This window comes from Choloepus didactylus, chromosome X (assembly GCF_015220235.1).
Source record: "Choloepus didactylus isolate mChoDid1 chromosome X, mChoDid1.pri, whole genome shotgun sequence".
NCBI lineage: Eukaryota > Metazoa > Chordata > Mammalia > Pilosa > Megalonychidae > Choloepus > Choloepus didactylus.
This window is the reverse complement of record NC_051334.1, coordinates 12,757,354-12,778,520: the sequence shown is the minus strand read 5'-3', so window position 1 is coordinate 12,778,520 and position 21,167 is coordinate 12,757,354. Positions and strand designations below refer to the sequence as shown.

At 40.0% G+C, this 21,167-nt stretch overlaps 2 protein-coding genes across 5 annotated transcripts in view; both read left to right on the top strand.

The window, feature by feature from the left end:
- Positions 1-21,167, top strand: part of PIR (pirin) — a 121,429-nt gene that overhangs the window by 57,023 nt on the left and 43,239 nt on the right. For all 4 annotated transcript variants that reach the window (XR_005214671.1, XM_037822660.1, XM_037822659.1 and 1 more), the window contains exon 6: positions 18,797-18,881. Coding sequence is in view for 3 of the 4 variants with exons in the window: in XM_037822660.1 (XP_037678588.1) it covers positions 18,797-18,881 (85 nt within the window). In the remaining variant the exon portion in view is untranslated. The remainder of the gene's footprint in view (positions 1-18,796; positions 18,882-21,167) is intronic.
- Positions 1,179-2,447, top strand: LOC119523848 (14-3-3 protein theta-like). The gene has a single exon (XM_037822661.1). The coding sequence runs from the start codon at positions 1,326-1,328 to the stop codon at positions 2,061-2,063; it is 738 nt and encodes a 245-aa protein (XP_037678589.1). The 5' UTR covers positions 1,179-1,325; the 3' UTR covers positions 2,064-2,447.

Sequence of the window (21,167 nt, the reverse complement as noted above, 5' to 3'; positions counted from 1 at the left end):
GGGTTCAAATGTCAGCTCTGTCGTCTAATACCTCTGTGGCCTTGGGAAAATTGTTTTTTGAACCTTATTTTCCTCATCTGCCAAACAGGGATAATATTATATACATTAGTCTTTGAACTATTTGTTTATGATGTGCCTAGCAACATAGAGGGTACTAGTAAACATTTGTACCCTTTTCCCTTCTTTATCTCCTCTTTTCTACTCCTCATTCCCTTGTATCTTTAGGCTTATTGACAGCAAATCTCTATAACTTTCTGGAAAGGGGAATGAAAATGGCTAATATCTTTTGTGTGCCTCCTTTAAGTCATAGCTAAGTCAAAACTATAAGACAAGTGACATATGTCATTTAAATTTTCTAATAGACACATTTTAAAAAGTAAAAAGAAACAGATGAAATTGATTTTTAAAATATATTTTATTTAACCAAAATATTATCATTTCAACATTCAGGCAATATAAAAAAGGATGAGATATTTTACATTCTTGCTTTTTATACTAAGTCTTTGAAATCCGGTATATATTTTACACTTACATCACATCTCCTTTTGAACTAGCCACATTTCATGTGCTCAGTAGCCACACATGGCTCGTGGCAACTGTATTGAACAGTGACATTCTGAGTCCTTTTAACTTGGGGTTCTCTGGAAAACAGAGCCTATTATGTGCACTCCCAGGGCAGCGAAAGTGAGGGAGAAGGAAAGTGAGACAGATGCTTGGCCATGCTTGACGTCTCCAAACAACCTGTTAAGAACACTGAACTTCAGAGCTTTCTAATGGAGGAAGAAAGGTGAAGAAGAATTTTTCTGTCATTCCCCCATTTTCCATCTCTCTTTGGTCAATGTTTGTCCCATGTTGTCACCCTCCCATAGGGCTGCCCAATCTCCCCCTTTTCCTTCCACGACCTTCTCACTCTCATGGTCTGTTGGGCTTTGCCCTGGAGAAGAGAACGCATCAGTACGGACCCACTCTCTCCACCCCTTGCACCTCCACCCTCACTCAAGAAAATCACTGCCCATTCCCATGGGCCCTGCGTGGGAAACCATACCTTCCCCTTTCTCCTGGGGATCTTAAAGCTTTGAGGAAATGAAAAGGAGATATACCACATTATTTAAAGCAACCTCCCAATCCTCATTATGTAGAATAGGCTGTTGCTCTTCAAGAAAATAATACCGGAGCCCAGAGCGGATCCGAGTGGTGGGACTCGCGTCGCGGCCGCGGAGACCGGGAAAGGCTGTCGAGGAGGCCTCTTCCTGATCCGGGTCGCTGCTCGCCGCCCTCCGTGCCTCGCGCGCTCGCTGCTCCGGGCCCCTCGCCCCTCGCCCACCATGGAGAAGACGGAGCTGATCCAGAAGGCGAAGCTGGCCGAGCAGGCCGAGCGCTACGACGACATGGACACCTGCATGAAGGCCGTGACGGAGCAGGGCGCCGAGCTGTCCAACGAGGAGTGCAACCTGCTCTCCGTGGCCTACAAGAACGTGGTCGGGGGCCGCAGGTCCGCCTGGAGGGTCATCTCGAGCATCGAGCAGAAGACTGACACCTCCGACAAGAAGTTGCAGCTGATTAAGGACTATAGGGAGAAAGTGGAGTCGGAGCTGAGATCCATCTGCACTACGGTCCTGGAATTGTTGGATAAATATTTAATAGCCAATGCAACTAATCCAGAGAGTAAGGTCTTCTATCTGAAAATGAAGGGAGATTACTTCCGGTACCTTGCTGAAGTGGCCTGTGGTGATGATCGAAAACAAACGATAGATAATTCCCAAGGAGCTTACCAAGAGGCATTTGATATAAGCAAGAAAGAGATGCAACCCACACATCCAATCCGCCTGGGGCTGGCTCTTAACTTTTCTGTATTTTACTATGAGATCCTTAATAACCCAGAGCTTGCCTGTACACTGGCTAAAATGGCTTTTGATGAGGCCATTGCAGAACTTGATACACTGAATGAAGACTCATACAAAGACAGCACCCTCATCATGCAGTTGCTTAGAGACAACCTAACATTATGGACATCAGACAGTGCAGGAGAAGAATGTGATGCAGCAGAAGGGGCAGAAAACTAAATGCATACAGGGTGTCATCTTTCTTCCCCTCGAGAAACCTTTTTACACATCTCCATTCCTTATTCCACTTGGATTTCCTATAGCAAAGAAACCCATTCATGTGTATGGAATCAACTGTTCATAGTCTTTTCACACTGCAGCTTTGGGAAAACTCCATTCCTTGATTTGTGTTTGTCTTGGCCTTCCTGGTGTGCAGTACTGCTGTAGAAAAGTATTAATAGCTTCATTTCATATAAACATAAGTAACTTCCAAACACTTATGTAGAGAACTAAAATGTATTTGGTATTTAAGTAATCTGAACCAGTTCTGCAAGTGACTGTGTTTTGTATTACTGTGAAGATATGAAAATGTAGTTAGTTACAATTAAAGAGTATTCTACATAACTTTTTAATTTCTACATTCTCTCCCTTACTCTTTTTCAGGGATTTCCTTTCAATAAGCAACTTTTCCATGCTCTTATTGTATTCCTTTTTAGTAGGAATCCAGAAGTATTAAATTGAATGGAAAAGCATTTGACATTTTTGGGCGCTGGGAGGGCAGGGGTCACAAATTGAAATGCCTCCTACATAATATAGTATGGAGGCCATGTATATCTGTGACAACAGGGAGTTTCCTTATTCACTCTTTATATGCTGCTGTTTAAGTTGACAAATTCCCTTCCCAGTAAAAATTCACTTAGAATCCTGCCTTTTGTAGTTCTGGTATTCACTTTACTATGTAGTAGAAGTAGCATGTTGCTGCCAGAATACAAGCATTGCTTTTGGCAAATTAAAGTGCATGTCATTTCTTGATACACTAGAAAGGGGATATAAATTAATTAAAGTACACAAGTCCAAGTCTAAAACTTTAGTACTTTTCCATGCAGATTTGTACACATGTGAGGGTATCCACTTTGTCTAGTGATTGTTGTTTAGAGTTGGACCACTATTGTGTGTTGCTAATCATTGACTGTAGTCCCCAAAAAGCCTTGTGAAAATGTTATGCCCTATGTAACAGCAGAGTAACATAAAATAAAGTTAAATTTTATAAACCAAAAAAAAAAAAAAAAAAAGAAAATAATACCTTCTGTCCGTAATCCAAAGCACTCTGATTTCTGAATTCTTGATTATTTTAAACAACTCTGATAAGAAGTGGGAGAGAGTAGTTTCCATCCTCAGTGCCAGAGGTATCGTGGGAAGGATTAAAATCCTGTAATCACATTTTGACATATACATGAAGTGCTATACAAAAAGAAGACGAGGAACTCTTAGGCAAAATGCCAATAACTCTGTATAGGGTGAGAGTTAGAGTGGCCAGAAAACATTTTCAACTATTATCCACCATAAAGGATTGCAGAAAATCTTGAGCATCAAGCTGTCCAGCTGACTGAGAATTTTGGAAATAGCCAAATTGTACTACAGCCTAGTCTCTGTAGCATCCTTTTTTCAAGTAGTCCTTTAATCAACAGTAACCTCTATTTCCTCTCCTTCTCACCTTTTAATTATGGGAGGGGCAGTGAGGAGAAACAGGCAGAAGGTGAAGGAAATAAAGATGCTGACAGGACTCAGAGTCCTGAAATTTAACCAGGGGCATGTTAATTGTGAAACTAGACTTTGCTTTCTTCACTGTTTGAATCAGCATCCTTGCCTGAAGTTGGGTTACAGATGGTGCTCTAAATTTTTTTGGAAAATTAAAGCCAGAGAAAGAACAAATGTCCATCTCTTGTGCAAACAATTGATCCATAACCCTATAAAGGCAGTAGCACAATAAAACCACAAATGCCCCCCAAGTATGCCAAGGGGCCTTCCTATCCCTTATCTCCCATCCAGGGGTAATGTGCTCCAAGTTCAAGTCAGCAAATCTGTTAACTGATGCTAGAATATTCCTCACAGGGCTGTGTAACATTTTCAGTCCTGATTAGCTGTATTTGGTATTTACTAGGATGTTTTAAAGAGTCTTTGCAAGAAAGTGCATCAAGATGAAATGTAGAGAACTATTTGGCAAAGATAGGATTTTATAGTGTTCTGGGGAGCGATACATTCATGTAGATAGAAAGATAGAAACCGTCACTTTTTTTGATTAAGGGGGATTTATCATGGCACAGGGCTTCTCCTACATGATAATTTACAGAATGTTCTAACATGACTAGACAGCGGTGTTTGCTTGTACAGACATGTACAGAAAGGGACCCTTTCAGTCCAGAAAGAGAGATGTTCATTTCAAAGCTTTCTTCCATGAAAAGGAGCTAGGGCACTCCCCAAATGGAGAGAGACTAACGCAGCAAGTTGATGTACGAGAGCTGATGGTGTGATTAGGCAAGGGCAGTGTGCAAATAAAATGGGGCGAAAGTCAGGAAACCTGAGTTTGGAACCAGGCTCCTTCCACAGTGAGCTGTGTGACCTTGGGAAAGGCTTTTTGCCTATTAGGGTTGTAGGTTTTTCATCCACAAAGTGGGTGAGCTGGAGTGCTAATCTCTCAGATCTGCTGCTTGACATTCTGATTCAAAGGGAAGGGCCAGAAGAAAAAGGAAGAGTAGGTCTTGGTTGACTTTGGAAACATCTCATAAACCAGGAATTCTGGACTCGGGGCTGTCCACAGACCTTCATTCACATCCTAATACCTCCTCAGGGCATGGGAAGAGGTGAATGAATGGAAAGTTTCCTGCCCAACACATCTAAAAAAAGTAGATATTAAAATAGATTCCAGTAGTATCAAACATGGCCTCCTGTCCACCCACAAACAAGAGTAGAGAAAGTTCCTTACTATTCAGCAACAGCTCTGAGGAATGGAAGAGGTAACCAAGTCTACCAAAGGGCTGAAGACCTGTGGGAAGGGGTCAGGACTGTCCTCTCCTCAGGATGGGGACGGCTCATGAATTCCTGGGCAAGTAGGAAGTGGTCAACTCCTTGGCAAAATTGATCAGTCAGTATTTTCTGCTCTATTCTTCAATATCCATCTCTCCTCCTAGGCCCTCTCTGACTTTAAAGTTTCCTCAGATAGAAAGCTCCTCTCAGTAGAGAGAGAGTTTGATTTATATTACATTTTGCCTAAGTACTGAGGGCCAGTTTAGTTTTTGGTTAAGAGCACAAACTCTGGAGCTTTTCATTTCCTCAAAACCTTAAGATCTCCAGGAGAAAGGGGAAAGTGTGGCTCACTTTCCAGTGTATGGACAAATGAGTAGAAAAAAGGGGGACAAAAAGTAAATGAATAATAGGGGGTGGAAATGAGTATGAGATATTTTGGGTGTTCTTTTTTACTTTTATCTTTATTCTTATCCTCATTTTTTGGAGTAATGAAAATATGCAAAAAATTGATTGTGGTGATGAATGCACAACTATGTGATGATACTGTGAACAGTTGTACACTTTGGATGATTGTATGGTATGTGAATATATCTCAATAAAATTGCATTTAAGGGAGGCGGGGCAAGATGGCGGACTGGTGAGCTGTATGTTTTAGTTACTCCTCCAGGAAAGTAGGTAGAAAGCCAGGAACTGCGTGGACTGGACACCACAGAGCAATCTGACTTTGGGCATACTTCATACAACACTCATGAAAACGTGGAACTGCTGAGATCAGCGAAATCTGTAAGTTTTTGTGGCCAGGGGACCCGCGCCCCTCCCTGCCAGGCTCAGTCCCGTGGGAGGAGGGGCTGTCAGCTCCGGGAAGGAGAAGGGAGAACTGCAGTGGCAGCCCTTATCGGAAACTCATTCTACTGATCCAAACTCCAACCATAGATAGACTGAGACCAGACACCAGAGAATCTGAGAGCAGCCAGCCCAGCAGAGAGGAGACAGGCATAGAAAAAAAACAACACGAAAAACTCCAAAATAAAAGCGGAGGATTTTTGGAGTTCTGGTGAACATAGAAAGGGGAAGGGCAGAGCTCAGGCCCTGAGGCGCATATGCAAATCCCGAAGAAAAGCTGATCTCTCTGCCCTGTGGACCTTTCCTTAATGACCCTGGTTGCTTTGTCTCTTAGCATTTCAATAACCCATTAGATCTCTGAGGAGGGCCCTTTTTTTTTTTTTAATCCTTTTTTCTTTTTCTAAAACAATTACTCTAAGAAGCCCAATACAGAAAGCTTCAAAGACTTGCAATTTGGGCAGGTCAAGTCAAGAGCAGAACTAAGAGAGCTCTGAGACAAAAGGCAATAATCCAGTGGCTGGGAAAATTCACTAAACACCACAACTTCCCAAGAAAAGGGGGGTGTCCGCTCACAGCCATCATCCTGGTGGACAGGAAACACTCCTGCCCATCGCCAGCCCCATAGCCCAGAGCTGCCCCAGACAACCCAGTGTGACGGAAGTGCTTCAAATAACAGGCACATACCACAAAACTGGGCGTGGACATTAGCCTTCCCTGCAACCTCAGCTGATTGTCCCAGAGTTGGGAAGGTGGAGCAGTGTGAATTAACAAAGCCCCATTCAGCCATCATTTCAGCAGACTGGGAGCCTCCCTACACAGCCCAGCAGCCCAGAACTGCCCCGGGGGGATGGCACTCACCTGTGACATAGCACAGTCATCCCTCAACAGAGGACCAGGGGGTGCACGGCCTGGAAGAGGGACCCACTTGCAAGTCTCAGGAGCCATACGCCAATACCAAGGACTTGTGGGTCAGTGGCAGAGACAAACTGTGGCAGGACTGAACTGAAGGATTAGACAATTGCAGCAGCTTTAAAACTCTAGGATCACCAGGGAGATTTGATTGTTAGGGCCACCCCCCCTCCCTGACTGCCCAGAAACACGCCCCATATACAGGGCAGGCAGCACCAACTACACACGCAAGCTTGGCACACCAATTGGACCCCACAAGACTCACTCCCCCACTCACCAAAAAGGCTAAGCAGGGGAGAACTGGCTTGTGGAGAACAGGTGGCTCGTGGATGCCACCTGCTGGTTAGTTAGAGAAAGTGTACCCCACGAAGCTGTAGATCTGATAAATTAGAGATAAGGACTTCAATTGGTTTACAAATCCTAAAAGAACCCTATCAAGTTCAGCAAATGCCACGAGGCCAAAAACAACAGAAAATTATAAAGCATATGAAAAAACCAGACGATATGGATAACCCAAGCCCATGCACCCAAATCAAAAGATCAGAAGAGACACAACACCTAGAGCAGCTACTCAAAGAACTAAAGATGAACAATGAGACCATAGTACGGGATACAAAGGAAATCAAGAAGATCCTAGAAGAGCATAAAGAAGACATTGCAAGACTAAATAAAAAAATGGATGATCTTATGGAAATTAAAGAAACTGTTGACCAAATTAAAAAGATCCTGGACACTCATAGTACAAGACTAGAGGAAGTTGAACAACGAATCAGTGACCTGGAAGATGACAGAATGGAAAATGAAAGCATAAAAGAAAGAATGGGGAAAAAAATTGAAAAAATCGAAATGGACCTCAGGGATATGATAGATAATATGAAACGTCCAAATATAAGACTCATTGGTGTCCCAGAAGGGGAAGAAAAGGGTAACGGTCTAGGAAGAGTATTCAAAGAAATTGTTGGGGAAAACTTCCCAAATCTTCTAAACAACATAAATACACAAGTCATAAATGCTCAGCAAACTCCAAATAGAATAAATCCAAATAAACCCACTCCGAGACATATACTGATCACACTGTCAAACACAGAAGAGAAGGAGCAAGTTCTGAAAGCAGCAAGAGAAAAGCAATTCACCACATGCAAAGGAAACAGCATAAGACTAAGTAGTGACTACTCAGCAGCCACCATGGAGGCGAGAAGGCAGTGGCGCGATATATTTAAAATTCTGAGTGAGAAAAATTTCCAGCCAAGAATACTTTATCCAGCAAAGCTCTCCTTCAAATTTGAGGGAGAGCTTAAATTTTTCACAGACAAACAAATGCTGAGAGAATTTGCTAACAAGAGACCTGCCCTACTGGAGATACTAAAGGGAGCCCTACAGACAGAGAAACAAAGAAAGGACAGAGAGACTTGGAGAAAGGTTCAGTACTAAAGAGATTCGGTATGGGTACAATAAAGGATATTAATAGACAGAGGGGAAAAATATGACAAACATAAACCAAAGGATAAGATGGCTGATTCAAGAAATGCCTTCACGGTTATAACGTTGAATGTAAATGTATTAAACTCCCCAATTAAAAGATACAGATTCGCAGAATGGATCAAAAAAAAATGAACCATCGATATGTTGCATACAAGAGACTCATCTTAGACACAGGGACACAAAGAAACTGAAAGTGAAAGGATGGAAAAAAATATTTCATGCAAGCTACAGCCAAAAGAAAGCAGGTGTAGCAATATTAATCTCAGATAAAATAGACTTCAAATGCAGGGATGTTTTGAGAGACAAAGAAGGCCACTACATACTAATAAAAGGGGCAATTCAGCAAGAAGAAATAACAATCGTAAATGTCTATGCACCCAACTAAGGTGCCGCAAAATACATGAGAGAAACACTGGCAAAACTAAAGGAAGCAATTGATGTTTCCACGATAATTGTGGGAGACTTCAACACATCACTCTCTCCTATAGATAGATCAACCAGACAGAAGACCAATAAGGAAATTGTAAACCTAAACAATCTGATAAATGAATTAGATTTAACGGACATATACAGGACATTACATCCCAAATCACCAGGATACACATACTTTTCTAGTGCTCACGGAACTTTCTCCAGAATAGATCATATGCTGGGACATAAAACAAGCCTCAATAAATTTAAAAAGATTGAAATTATTCAAAGCACATTCTCTGACCACAATGGAATACAATTAGAAGTCAATAACCATCAGAGACTTAGAAAATTCACAAATACCTGGAGGTTAAACAACACACTCCTAAACAATCAGTGGGTTAAAGAAGAAATAGCAAGAGAAATTGCTAAATATATAGAGACGAATGAAAATGAGAACACAACATACCAAAACCTATGGGATGCAGCAAAAGCAGTGCTAAGGGGGAAATTTATAGCACTAAATGCATATATTAAAAAGGAAGAAAGAGCCAAAATCAAAGAACTAATGGATCAACTGAAGAAGCTAGAAAATGAACAGCAAACCAATCCTAAACCAAGTAGAAGAAAAGAAATAACAAGGATTAAAGCAGAAATAAATGACATAGAGAACAAAAAAACAATAGAGAGGATAAATATCACCAAAAGTTGGTTCTTTGAGAAGATCAACAAGATTGACAAGCCCCTAGCTAGACTGACAAAATCAAAAAGAGAGAAGACCCATATAAACAAAATAATGAATGAAAAAGGTGACATAACTGCAGATCCTGAAGAAATTAAAAAAATTATAAGAGGATATTATGAACAACTGTATGGCAACAAACTGGATAATGTAGAAGAAATGGACAATTTCCTGGAAAAATATGAACAACCTAGACTGACCAGAGAAGAAATAGAAGACCTCAACCAACCCATCACAAGCAAAGAGATCCAATCAGTCATCAAAAATCTTCTCACAAATAAATGCCCAGGGCCAGATGGCTTCACAGGGGAATTCTACCAAATTTTCCAGAAAGAACTGACACCAATCTTACTCAAACTCTTTCAAAACATTGAAGAAAATGGAACACTACCTAACTCATTTTATGAAGCTAACATCAATCTAATACCAAAACCAGGCAAAGATGCTACAAAAAAGGAAAACTACCGGCCAATCTCCCAAATGAATATGGATGCAAAAATCCTCAACAAAATACTTGCAAATCGAATCCAAAGACACATTAAAAAAATCATACACCATGACCAAGTGGGGTTCATTCCGGGCATGCAAGGATGGTTCAACATAAGAAAATCAATCAATGTATTATAACACATTAACAAGTCAAAAGGGAAAAATCAATTGATCATCTCAATAGATGCTGAAAAAGCATTTGACAAAATCCAACATCCCTTTTTGATAAAAACACTTCAAAAGGTAGGAATTGAAGGAAACTTCCTCAACATGATAAAGAGCATATATGAAAAACCCACAGCCAGCATAGTACTCAATGGTGAGAGACTGAAAGCCTTCCCTCTAAGATCAGGAACAAGACAAGGATGCCCGCTGTCACCACTGTTATTCAACATTGTGCTGGAAGTGCTAGCCAGGGCAATCCGGCAAGACAAAGAAATAAAAGGCATCCAAATTGGAAAAGAAGAAGTAAAACTGTCATTGTTTGCAGATGATATGATCTTATATCTAGAAAACCCTGAGAAATCGACGATACAGCTACTAGAGCTAATAAACAAATTTAGCAAAGTAGCGGGATACAAGATTAATGCACATAAGTCAGTAATGTTTCTATATGCTAGAAATGAACAAACTGAAGAGACACTCAAGAAAAAGATACCATTTTCAATAGCAACTAAAAAAATCAAGTACCTAGGAATAAACTTAACCAAAGATGTAAAAGACCTATACAAAGAAAACTACATAACTCTACTAAAAGAAATAGAAGGAGACCTTAAAAGATGGAAAAATATTCCATGTTCATGGATAGGAAGGCTAAATGTCATTAAGATGTCAATTCTACCCAAACTCATCTACAGATTCAATGCAATCCCAATCAAAATTCCAACAACCTACTTTGCAGACTTGGAAAAGCTAGTTATCAAATTTATTTGGAAAGGGAAGATGCCTCGAATTGCTAAAGACACTCTAAAAAAGAAAAACGAAGTGGGAGGACTTACACTCCCTGACTTTGAAGCTGATTATAAAGCCACAGTTGCCAAAACAGCATGGTACTGGCACAAAGATAGACATATAGATCAATGGAATCGAATTGAGAATTCAGAGATAGACCCTCAGATCTATGGCCGACTGATCTTTGATAAGGCCCCCAAAGTCACTGAACTGAGTCATAATGGTCTTTTCAACAAATGGGGCTGGGAGAGTTGGATATCCATATCCAAAAGAATGAAAGAGGACCCCTACCTCACCCCCTACACAAAAATTAACTCAAAATGGGCCAAAGATCTCAATATAAAAGAATGTACCATAAAACTCCTAGAAGATAATGTAGGAAAACATCTTCAAGACCTTGTATTAGGCGGCCACTTCCTAGACTTTACACCCAAAGCACAAGCAACAAAAGAGAAAATAGATAAATGGGAACTCCTCAAGCTTAGAAGTTTCTGCACCTCAAAGGAATTTCTCAAAAAGGTAAAGAGGCAGCCAACTCAATGGGAAAAACTTTTTGGAAACCATGTATCTGACAAAAGGCTGATATCTTGCATATATAAAGAAATCCTACAACTCAATGACAATAGTACAGACAGCCCAATTATAAAATGGGCAAAAGATATGAAAAGACAGTTCTCTGAAGAGGAAATACAAATGGCCAAGAAACACATGAAAAAATGTTCAGCTTCACTAGCTATTAGAGAGATGCAAATTAAGACCACAATGAGATACCATCTAACACCGGTTAGAATGGCTGCCATTAAACAAACAGGAAACTACAAATGCTGGAGGGGATGTGGAGAAACTGGAACTCTTATTCATTGTTGGTGGGACTGTATAATGGTTCAGCCACTCTGGAAGTCAGTCTGGCAGTTCCTTAGAAAACTAGATATAGAGTTACCATTCGATCCAGCGATTGCACTTCTCGGTATATACCCGGAAGATCGGAAAGCAGTGACACGAACAGATATCTGCACGCCAATGTTCATAGAAGCATTATTCACAATTGCCAAGAGATGGAAACAACTCAAATGTCCTTCAACAGATGAGTGGATAAATAAAATGTGGTATATACACACGATGGAATACTACGCGGCAGTAAGAAGGAACGATCTCGTGAAACATATGACAACATGGATGAACCTTGAAGACATAATGCTGAGCGAAATAAGCCAGGCATAAAAAGAGAAATATTATATGCTACCACTAATGTGAACTTTGAAAAATGTAAAACAAATGGTTTATAATGTAGAATGTAGGGGAACTAGCAATAGAGAGCAATTAAGGAAGGGGGAACAATAATCCAAGAAGAACAGATAAGCTATTTAACGTTCTGGGGATGCCCAGGAACGACTATGGTTTGTTAATTTCTGATGGATATAGTAGGAACAAGTTCACAGAAATGTTGCTATATTATGTAACTTTCTTGGGGTAAAGTAGGAACATGTTGGAAGTTAAGCAGTTATCTTAGGTTAGTTGTCTTTTTCTTACTCCCTTGTTATGGTCTCTTTGAAATGTTCTTTTATTGTATGTTTGTTTTCTTTTTAACTTTTTTTTCATACAGTTGATTTAAAAAAGAAGGGAAAGTTAAAAAAAAAAAAAAGAAAAGCAAGGAAAAAAAAGACGTAGTGCCCCCTTGAGGAGCCTGTGGAGAATGCAGGGGTATTAGCCTACCCCACCTCGATGGTTGCTAACATGACCACAGACATAGGGGACTGGTGGTTGGATGGGTTGAGCCCTCTACCATAAGTTTTACCCTTGGGAAGACGGTTGTTGCAAAGGAGAGGCTAGGCCTCCCTATGGTTGTGCCTAAGAGCCTCCTCCCGAATGCCTCTTTGTTGCTCAGATGTGGCCCTCTCTCTCTGGCTAAGCCAACTTGAAAGGTGAAATCACTGCCCTCCCCCCTACGTGGGATCAGACACCCAGGGGACTGAATCTCCCTGGCAACGTGGAATATGACTCCCGGGGAGGAATGTAGACCCGGCATCGTGGGACGGAGAACATCTTCCTGACCAAAAGGGGGATGTGAAAGGAAATGAAATCAGCTTCAGTGGCAGAGAGATTCCAAAAGGAGCCGAGAGGTCACTCTGGTGGGCACTCTTACGCACACTTTAGACAACCCTTTTTAGGTTCTAAAGAATTGGGGTAGCTGGTGGTGGATAGCTGAAACTATCAAACTACAACCCAGAACCCATGAATCTCGAAGACAGTTGTATAAAAATGTAGCTTATGAGGGGTGACAATGGGATTGGGAAAGCCATAAGGACCACACTCCACTTTGTCTAGTTTATGGATGGATGAGTAGAAAAATAGGGGAAGGAAACAAACAGACAAAGGTACCTAGTGTTCTTTTTTACTTCAATTGCTCTTTTTCACTCTAATTATTATTCTTGTTATTTTTGTGTGTGTGCTAATGAAGGTGTCAGGGATTGATTTAGGTGATGAATGTACAACTATGTAATGGTACTGTAAACAATCGAAAGTACGATTTGTTTTGTATGACTGCGTGGTATGTGAATATATCTCAATAAAATGAAGATTAAAAAATAAAAATAAAAAAAAATAAAAAAAAAAATTACTGCCCATAACTGTAGATGGTGGGAAGACTGTATGCAGGAAATATTAAAATAATTTAGTCCTCGGAGACACCCATCTGGCATTTTTCTGGAGAAATAAATTTCGCTTTTAAAAAATTAAAAAAAAAAATTGCATTTAAAAAATGCTTTGTTCACAAGCAAGTATTAGTAGAGACTGGTATTGAAAATATCGGTGTTTCTGCCATGGAGGTGGTGCTTTTAAACTTTTTTGCCCCAAAATGCTTAGCTTTTATCCTTTTCCTTTTTGTCCATTTTAAAAAAAAGACTTCCAGCATTTTCTTTTTTCTTTTACTTTTCTTTTTCTTTTCTGCAACTAATCCTTCTATTCACTTTGGGGACAAGGAAACATTGAAAAACAATTGAAATGTCCAGCAATAGGGGAGTTGTTGGAATGAGTTGAATTTCTAACAATAAGGAATCAGTTGGAAAACAAGCCTCCAATATTTAGAGCCTGTAAAGAGTTGAAAAACTGCACTGGGTGCAGCAGAATTACCAAGCCAAGAAACCCCAGTGGCTGAGAGTAGACATTTTCCGCAAAATCACTGCTTAAACCAGATGATCTGGTTGACCAGTTTGCCTTCGGTAAATAACTTTTGGCCACATTGCATTTAACCATAAACTGACAGATACATCTTTAAAATAGCCAGACCTTTAGACACATCATTTCTCTTTGAAGAAAAAAAAATAGAAATGTGGTCAAAGATTTACACACGAAGGAATTCATCAAAAGTTAGTGGTGACGCAAAAAAAAAAAAAAAAATACAGCATGCATAATGTCCACACCAGGGGGATGGGCCGACATGAGGACTGGGGTCCACGAACAGATAGAAACGCTGTTTCTTTCTCCTACAGGATATCGAGGCCTGGCACTTGTGTGTACAGTTAATTAATTTGCTTAAGCCACATTTAGTAGGATTAAGACCTTGGATGCATTCATTGCAAAGAAAACCACGAAATCAAATGGTTTATCGAAATAGTCCCCAAAAAGAATTGTGAAAGCATTTATTACTGTTCCAACATGTGACTACAAATTGCTGCCACTTGTATTTAGGGAAGGCGGGCATGGTTTCCAAGCAGCAGCCTTCAGGGATAAATGGGCCGCAGCCATCTGTGCGAAAAGGGAGGCAGTGGCAAAATGGCAGACGTTTCCTTTGCTGCACTCATCATACCAACAGAGCGGGCTCTTCTCTTTTTTCTTGGGGAGGTGTTTTTAAGCCACATGGCTTCCATGTGGAAGTGATTTTGTTTCTTAATTAAGATCATATTTATGAATAAAAGCAGAGGAAGGAAGCCAGGTTGACAAGGCTATCATACCAAAAGCCAGCATAAATGGGAAAGTCTTTGAAGGATGTAAGATGAAGGTAGTCGGGATTCGGAAGGAAGTGGTTTTGTAGGCCATGTGTTGTCGTGGTTGTTTTGTGGTCATTATATAGTGGTGTCTGAGACGGAGACTTGTTAAGGGTTTACTTCTGACATATTTATAGAGAAAGAGAGACGAGGTTTTCCTGGATTTAGCAGCACCCCTGTTGTTGTAAGTTAGCCAATATTTACCCTTAACCTCTTAGGAAGTGTCACATTACTTACCTTCTAGAAGCTTTCCCTGCATGATATTTGAACCACACGATTTTAAGCCACTAGTCTTTTCACATACAGACTAAAACCTTTAAAGGAACGTTTCCGAAAAGTTTTAATACAGAATTATGAGATGGGAAAAAAGCAAAAGAGGGATGGCTTTAGATCTTTGTCCCAGCGCAGGCACTATTGAGTCCACAACAGAGAAAAGGAGAAAGAAAACATTTCACTGATGGAATGTAAGCGCATTCGTTCTGCCCATACCGAAACAGATTTGTAAAGGAGTGTTTTATCTTAGGTTGTTATGGACCAATTTATATTTTAATCCTGTGGAAATAGGTACATTGATAAGCTGAGTTTTAACCAAAAAAAAGAATGATTTGTTTAATTAAATTCTCATTGCATTTTGAAGTGCTATTAATAATTTAATTCTATTCATAAAAACAAAAAACAGTGCAGGAAAGGATATTGCCTAATGGCCATATTTCTTTCTGGTTGCAAATCAGCAGTGTATGTGATAGAAAAATTAAATACAACTTTACTCAAAGTGCATTCAAGGCTGATGTTACCAGTTTTGAGATAAATGAACATAATTTACATGTGCTGTTTCTACAGAGCTACCCTGAAAGATTACTGTTCAAAAAAAACCCTACCTGCTTTTCAAAAAATTATATACATTAGTGTGTGTATACCCATACATACATACTCATGGAAACAGGTTCCAAATTGAGTTTTGTCTCATTGTAGATTAATTAAAATAGAATATATACATTTAGTTTTTTTGTTTTTTGGATTTTGAAGGAGTTGCTTTTTCAAGAAATGCTTTGAATGATCTGATTTTCAATTTAAAAAAAAAGGATCCTGGAATCTCAATTCTGTTTTAAGATATAGATGCTGTGAGAAACACCTCATAAATTAATTAAATTTTTCCCTTATCCCTTATCACACTATAAGACAATAGAATATATATGTGGCTTTATAAAGGTCTCTCAGTGGTGCCTGTCTAAAATTTTTTAAATGAATATATAAGTGAATACAGATCTTACTTCCCTCCCTCCCTCCCTCTCTCTTTCCCTCTCTCTCTCTGCATGGTTCCAGTCCTAAAGAGGTAAATTACTGTTTTATGGACAATATAGATTAGGTTAAGAAGCTAGAGGCAGCAAGAAAAAGCAGCAGCCAGCAGGGCAGGAGAGCAGACTGAAGTTGAGGGCAGGAGTCAGGCGAGTGAGCCAGCGGCCCCCAATCTCCCCTCACAGCCTCAGTGGCCCCGCCACTTCTGTACATCTCTAGTCTGAATGAAAACGTTAATTCTCCAGCACAATTTCAGAACCAAAAAAGGCTTAAACATCAGGGAGTCCCCCCATGAGGTTTTCAGGTGGGAGCACCAAGCCCATAAGAAGAAGAGGGCTTTGCTAATCAGCACAGAAGACAATGCTAGCTTCAAAAACTCCTGGTTTCCAGTTCAAAATTATTTTTAGGACAATTATTCTGGGGAAGTGCTGGTAAAAATTAAACCAGTCCCTCTTTGGGATTCATCTCCTCACTGTAGGCAGGGATAATACGTCTGGCACTGAGGTGGGGGTTGTAAAAGATGCTTAAACCAAACAGGGATCCTCTTTTCTGGAAGAGAACAAAATAATTTCCCAAGCAGAGGGGTCATTTGATATTATGTGATGGTTTACCCTTGATCATCCTGGAGGTAATTTTAGAAGTCTTCATCAGCCCAAACCAGCCTCTTTCCAGATGGTGCTTTAGACACCCAATGATGCTAGAGGACCAGATCCTGTGTCCTGCATGTGCTGCCCTGGTTTTCTTTCTGTTTCACTCTCTTCCGGTTGCGTGTGACTCTCTGGCCTCAGGCTGCACTTGGTAGCATAGGTGTTTCTGGTTTCGTTTATGTCTGCACAGGGGAGTGGGCTGTCCTGTTGCAGCTTCACCTTTTAAGCCATGGAAAACCACCTACCAGACTATTTTAAAGCCCACAGCTTCAATACAGGAGACTTTCATGGGAAAGGAAAAAAAAATCTTTTGATAGCATTATTTCCAGTTCTCTTCTCGAAGATCAAATGTGCAGAAACATACTTTGACCATACTAAATTCACTCGTCTCGGAGAGAGGCTTTTTGCCACATCTAGGTAAAGATATGAACAAATACTTGATGTGTACTATAAGGGAATGTGTTATCGTGCATGGGATTTTCCATTTCGAAACATCATTCAGCAAATACTTGTTGAACGTCAACTGTGTGAGCGGCACTGTGGGCCAGCCCTGGGGATTCGTGGGAGAAAAGGCAGGCATGTCCATATCCTCACAGAGCTTTCGTAATTATTCCCTGTCAAATGATGCTTTCCTCAAGGAGAATAAAAAATTCTGGGCTCCACATTCTCTTTTTGTCTGTTTGCACGTGCATGTTTTAAGAAGTAAGCTTTTTATTAAAATATAGCAAAGACATAGACAAATACTCAGATCTAGGGTACAGTCAAAGAATTTTCACCAAGTGAACACAGCCGAGTCAAGCAACAGAACATTACCATCCCCCAAAGCCAGCTTTTAAACCCCTTCCGGTTAGCAACCTCTCCAAGGTAACCAGTTTTGTGACTTATGACACCTCATTCTGATAGATTCATTTTGCCTTATATTTGAATTTTATAGAAGTGGAATCATACAGTGTTTGATCTGTGTTTGCCATCATTCACTCAATGTTATGCTTGGGAGATGCATCTGAGTTGTTGTATGTAGTTGTGGGTCCTTCGTTCTCCTTGCTGTATAGTCTTCCGTTGTGTGCATATATATTACAACTTATTTAGCCACCCTTTTGTTAAAGGGCATTTGGGATATTTCCACTTTGGGCCTACTACCGATAGTGTCACTATTAAGATTCTTGGACATGTCTTGTTCCTGTTTCTGTTGGTATGCACCTAGGAGTTGGTTATAGGCTATGCATATACTCACCTGTACTACAATACTGCCAGGCAGTTGTCCAAAGTTGTACCGAATTTCAGTCCCACCAGCAGTGTATGAAAGTTCCATTTACTCCACATCCTTGCCAAATTGGTTTTATCTGCTTTTTCGCTTGAATGCATGTGTTTTTAAGTTAAAAAAAAATAGTGGAGAACCACAGGGGCTTTGCAATAAACGATGAGACATCATAAAGTTTGTAGCAACAGTGACAAGCGCTTGGATTTTGCTCCATGCCCAGGATTCAATCTTTGTGTAACTGTCGATGGAAGCAAAGCCTCTGTTTACAGTGGGAAGTACTGCAAAAGTTTGCTTTTCCTATATTTTTGAGTTGTAGCTTTTTCAAGGTGGCAGTGGTGGGCACCTTTTTTTTTTTTTTGCAGAAGTGCCAAGTAAGAAAAAACTAAAAATATTTACAGGCCACCTCTTTGAATTTCAAAATGAAAATGGCTTTATTGAGTTCTGGGGAAGAAACATACAAGAAACATACATGTAGATGTAAGATAACCTACCATACCAAGGGGAAGACTAGAAGTGAGAAAGTTGGGACAACTGTTGGCCAGTAAAATAGTAATATCCGACCATATTTGAGAAGTGGCTGTAGGGAGACAGCTGTCAACCTGCAGTTAGCTTGTCAACCATAGTGTAAATCTGATGGGGGTGGGGAGGGGGCAGTGCTAACTTTTAGACTAAGACTCTTTAGAGGGGGCTGTATTTTCAATCCCCCCAGCTTTCATTTAACATTTAGTCTTTGTTTCAATTAATCTAATTTAAATGAATCGTTAAAAAATAGTATTTGTTTATTTATTTAGTATTTAATTTTAATTAATTAATTTAATTAGTGTTTAATTTCAAATAAGGATTCTAGGCCCCAAGCATATTACAGAAGGGCCCAGGTGAAATAAAGGGGAACCTTATTCTTGGAAACATGCTGATGATTTCCTTTTTCTTTTCAGTCCAAGATTTACACTCGCACACCAACCTTGTATTTGGACTTCACATTGGACCCAGGAGCAAAGCATTCCCAACCTATTCCTAAAGGTATAATGAATAGGCTTTGGGGTTTAGTTATCATTTCCAAGTGAAACAAGGGGCTGCTTTCTTTGGAATGTGCCCGTTTCCCAGCCTCTGCCCGAAGTTCAATGAATAGCTGGGGGAATGTGTTTAAATTAGCAAGTACGGCTGGGGTCTTTCAAGTTAAGAAAATCAGGAAGAAATCACAGAGTGTTTGGGCTGGAGTGTCCAGGATGAACACGAAGACCTCAGAGATCAGTCACTGGCACAGGGCCACGGGAGAACTTCCTGGACAAGGCATGTCTCCTGAATTCCAGGCCTCTACTAACTCGCAGTGTTCCTGGGGCCCAATTTGTCCCCGCATCACTTAACAAAAAAGTGCATGCCCAACTGGGATTCAGGGATGGCTGGATCCAGGTGTTGGTGTGGAGAACTTACCTTAAAGTGGACATTTGAATTCAAAGAGTAATTAGAAAAATCCCAAGTATTTGAGGCCAATTTTATTTTTTAGAAATGGTTACACCCGAAGTCATTAGGAATCACCCTCGAACCCATATTTTCTTCTTTGTTTTGTCATCCTGGCTATTTTTAAGTACAGAAAATCTTTTCAATGATTTCACTTGACATATGCCTACACTTATAGCTGATTTTATAGCAAATAACTGTGGTAGCATATATGCTTTAATTTCTTGGTGCAGTGCTCATTTCTTTTCCTTTTGTGTTTGCTTCCCTCCCTTATCCACCCATACTAGTACCCTATAAATATATATACCAGACCTAGGCTATATAAAAGATATGTCCCTGAATTATATCTTCCTGTATTTTTCTCCAAACTTGTTTTTTGCACTGACATGTATGTACATGTAAACCTGCACCTGTACAGAGTTGTTTGGTCATTGCTTTTTAAAATGGAATCATATTTTTAATACTTTTGGCATCTTGCTTTTTTGATTGAATGATACCTTTTGGAAATCCTTCCCAGGCTACTCGTATGGCTGTTTTTAATGACGATGTTCGATGCCACAGGTTTCCCATCCTGTATGAGTTATGTTCCCATCAGTGGACACTTGTTTTGTTCCTAGTGTTTGGCTGCTGCAGACAGGCCTGCAGTGAACACTTTTGCACATGTGTCCTTATATCTGGGAATTTATTTTCATAGGACAAGTTTCCAGGGATGATCAAAAGGTATATGCATGCTTAATTTTTTTAAATTTTTTATTAGAGAAGTTGTGGGTTTACAGAACGATCATGTAAAAAATACAGGATTCCCGTACACCTCCCCACCACCAACACTTGAATTGTTATGGAAAATCTATTACAATTGATAACACTTTTTTTGTGATTCTATTTTTTAACAGTAGTTACATTTGTTACAATTGATGAAAGATTATTAAAGTAGTACTATTACTATTATCCATAGTTTATGTAGGTATTTTTTCTCCATATTCCCGACCTATTATTATTATCATTTTTTAATGCATGTCTTTATTTTATCACTCACCTACCCATGTACTGGATGAAGGGGGTGTCAGTTACAAGGTTTTTACAATCACATGGTCACATGATAAAAGCTATAGAGTTATACAGTCATTATCAAAGATTAAGGCTACTGGATTAGAGTTCAGCAATTTCAGGTATTTCCACCTGGCTATTCTAATACACTAGAAACTAAACAGAAGTAGCTATATAATGAGTTAGTAGTTATAATCACTTGTCAAATCCTAATTTCTCAGTTACACCTCCTCCCTCTCATTTGATCATTCTGTCAATCTTAAGGGATATCTGGGCAATGGCCATTTTAGGTTCTTCATGTTGGAAAGGGGTGTCAACCTTATGGGGTAGAGGAATGGAACTGGTTGATGTTCTTGGAGAGACTGGTACCTCTGGATTTCAGGGTTTATCTGGCATAGGAGCCATCTGGAGGCCTTAAGTTTCTGAAGAATAAACATACTAAGTAATACATTTATAGAGTCTTAGATAGAGCCCAGGGTTTTCTTTAGGGTTTTCAGGAACACTGTTGGTTGGGAAATGACATACTGTGGCAATTTGCAATATCTGGCTGAAGCTTGCATAAGAATAACCTCCAGAATGACCTCTTGACCTTATTTGAAAGCTCATAGCCACTGAAACTTTATTTGGTTTCATTTCTTGTCCCTCTTTTGGTCAAGAAGGCATTCTCAATCCCATGATGCCAGGATCTGGCTCATCCCCGGAAGTCATGTCCCAGGTTGCCAGGGAGACTTAACCCCCTGGGAGTCATGTCCCGTGTAGTGGGGAGGGTAGTGAGTTTATTTGCAGAGTTGGTAGAGAGAG

Excerpts from the sequence above, each read along its gene's own strand:
- LOC119523848 (XM_037822661.1), top strand. The coding sequence starts at position 1,326 with ATGGAGAAGACGGAGCTGATCCAGAAGGCGAAGCTGGCCGAGCAGGCC.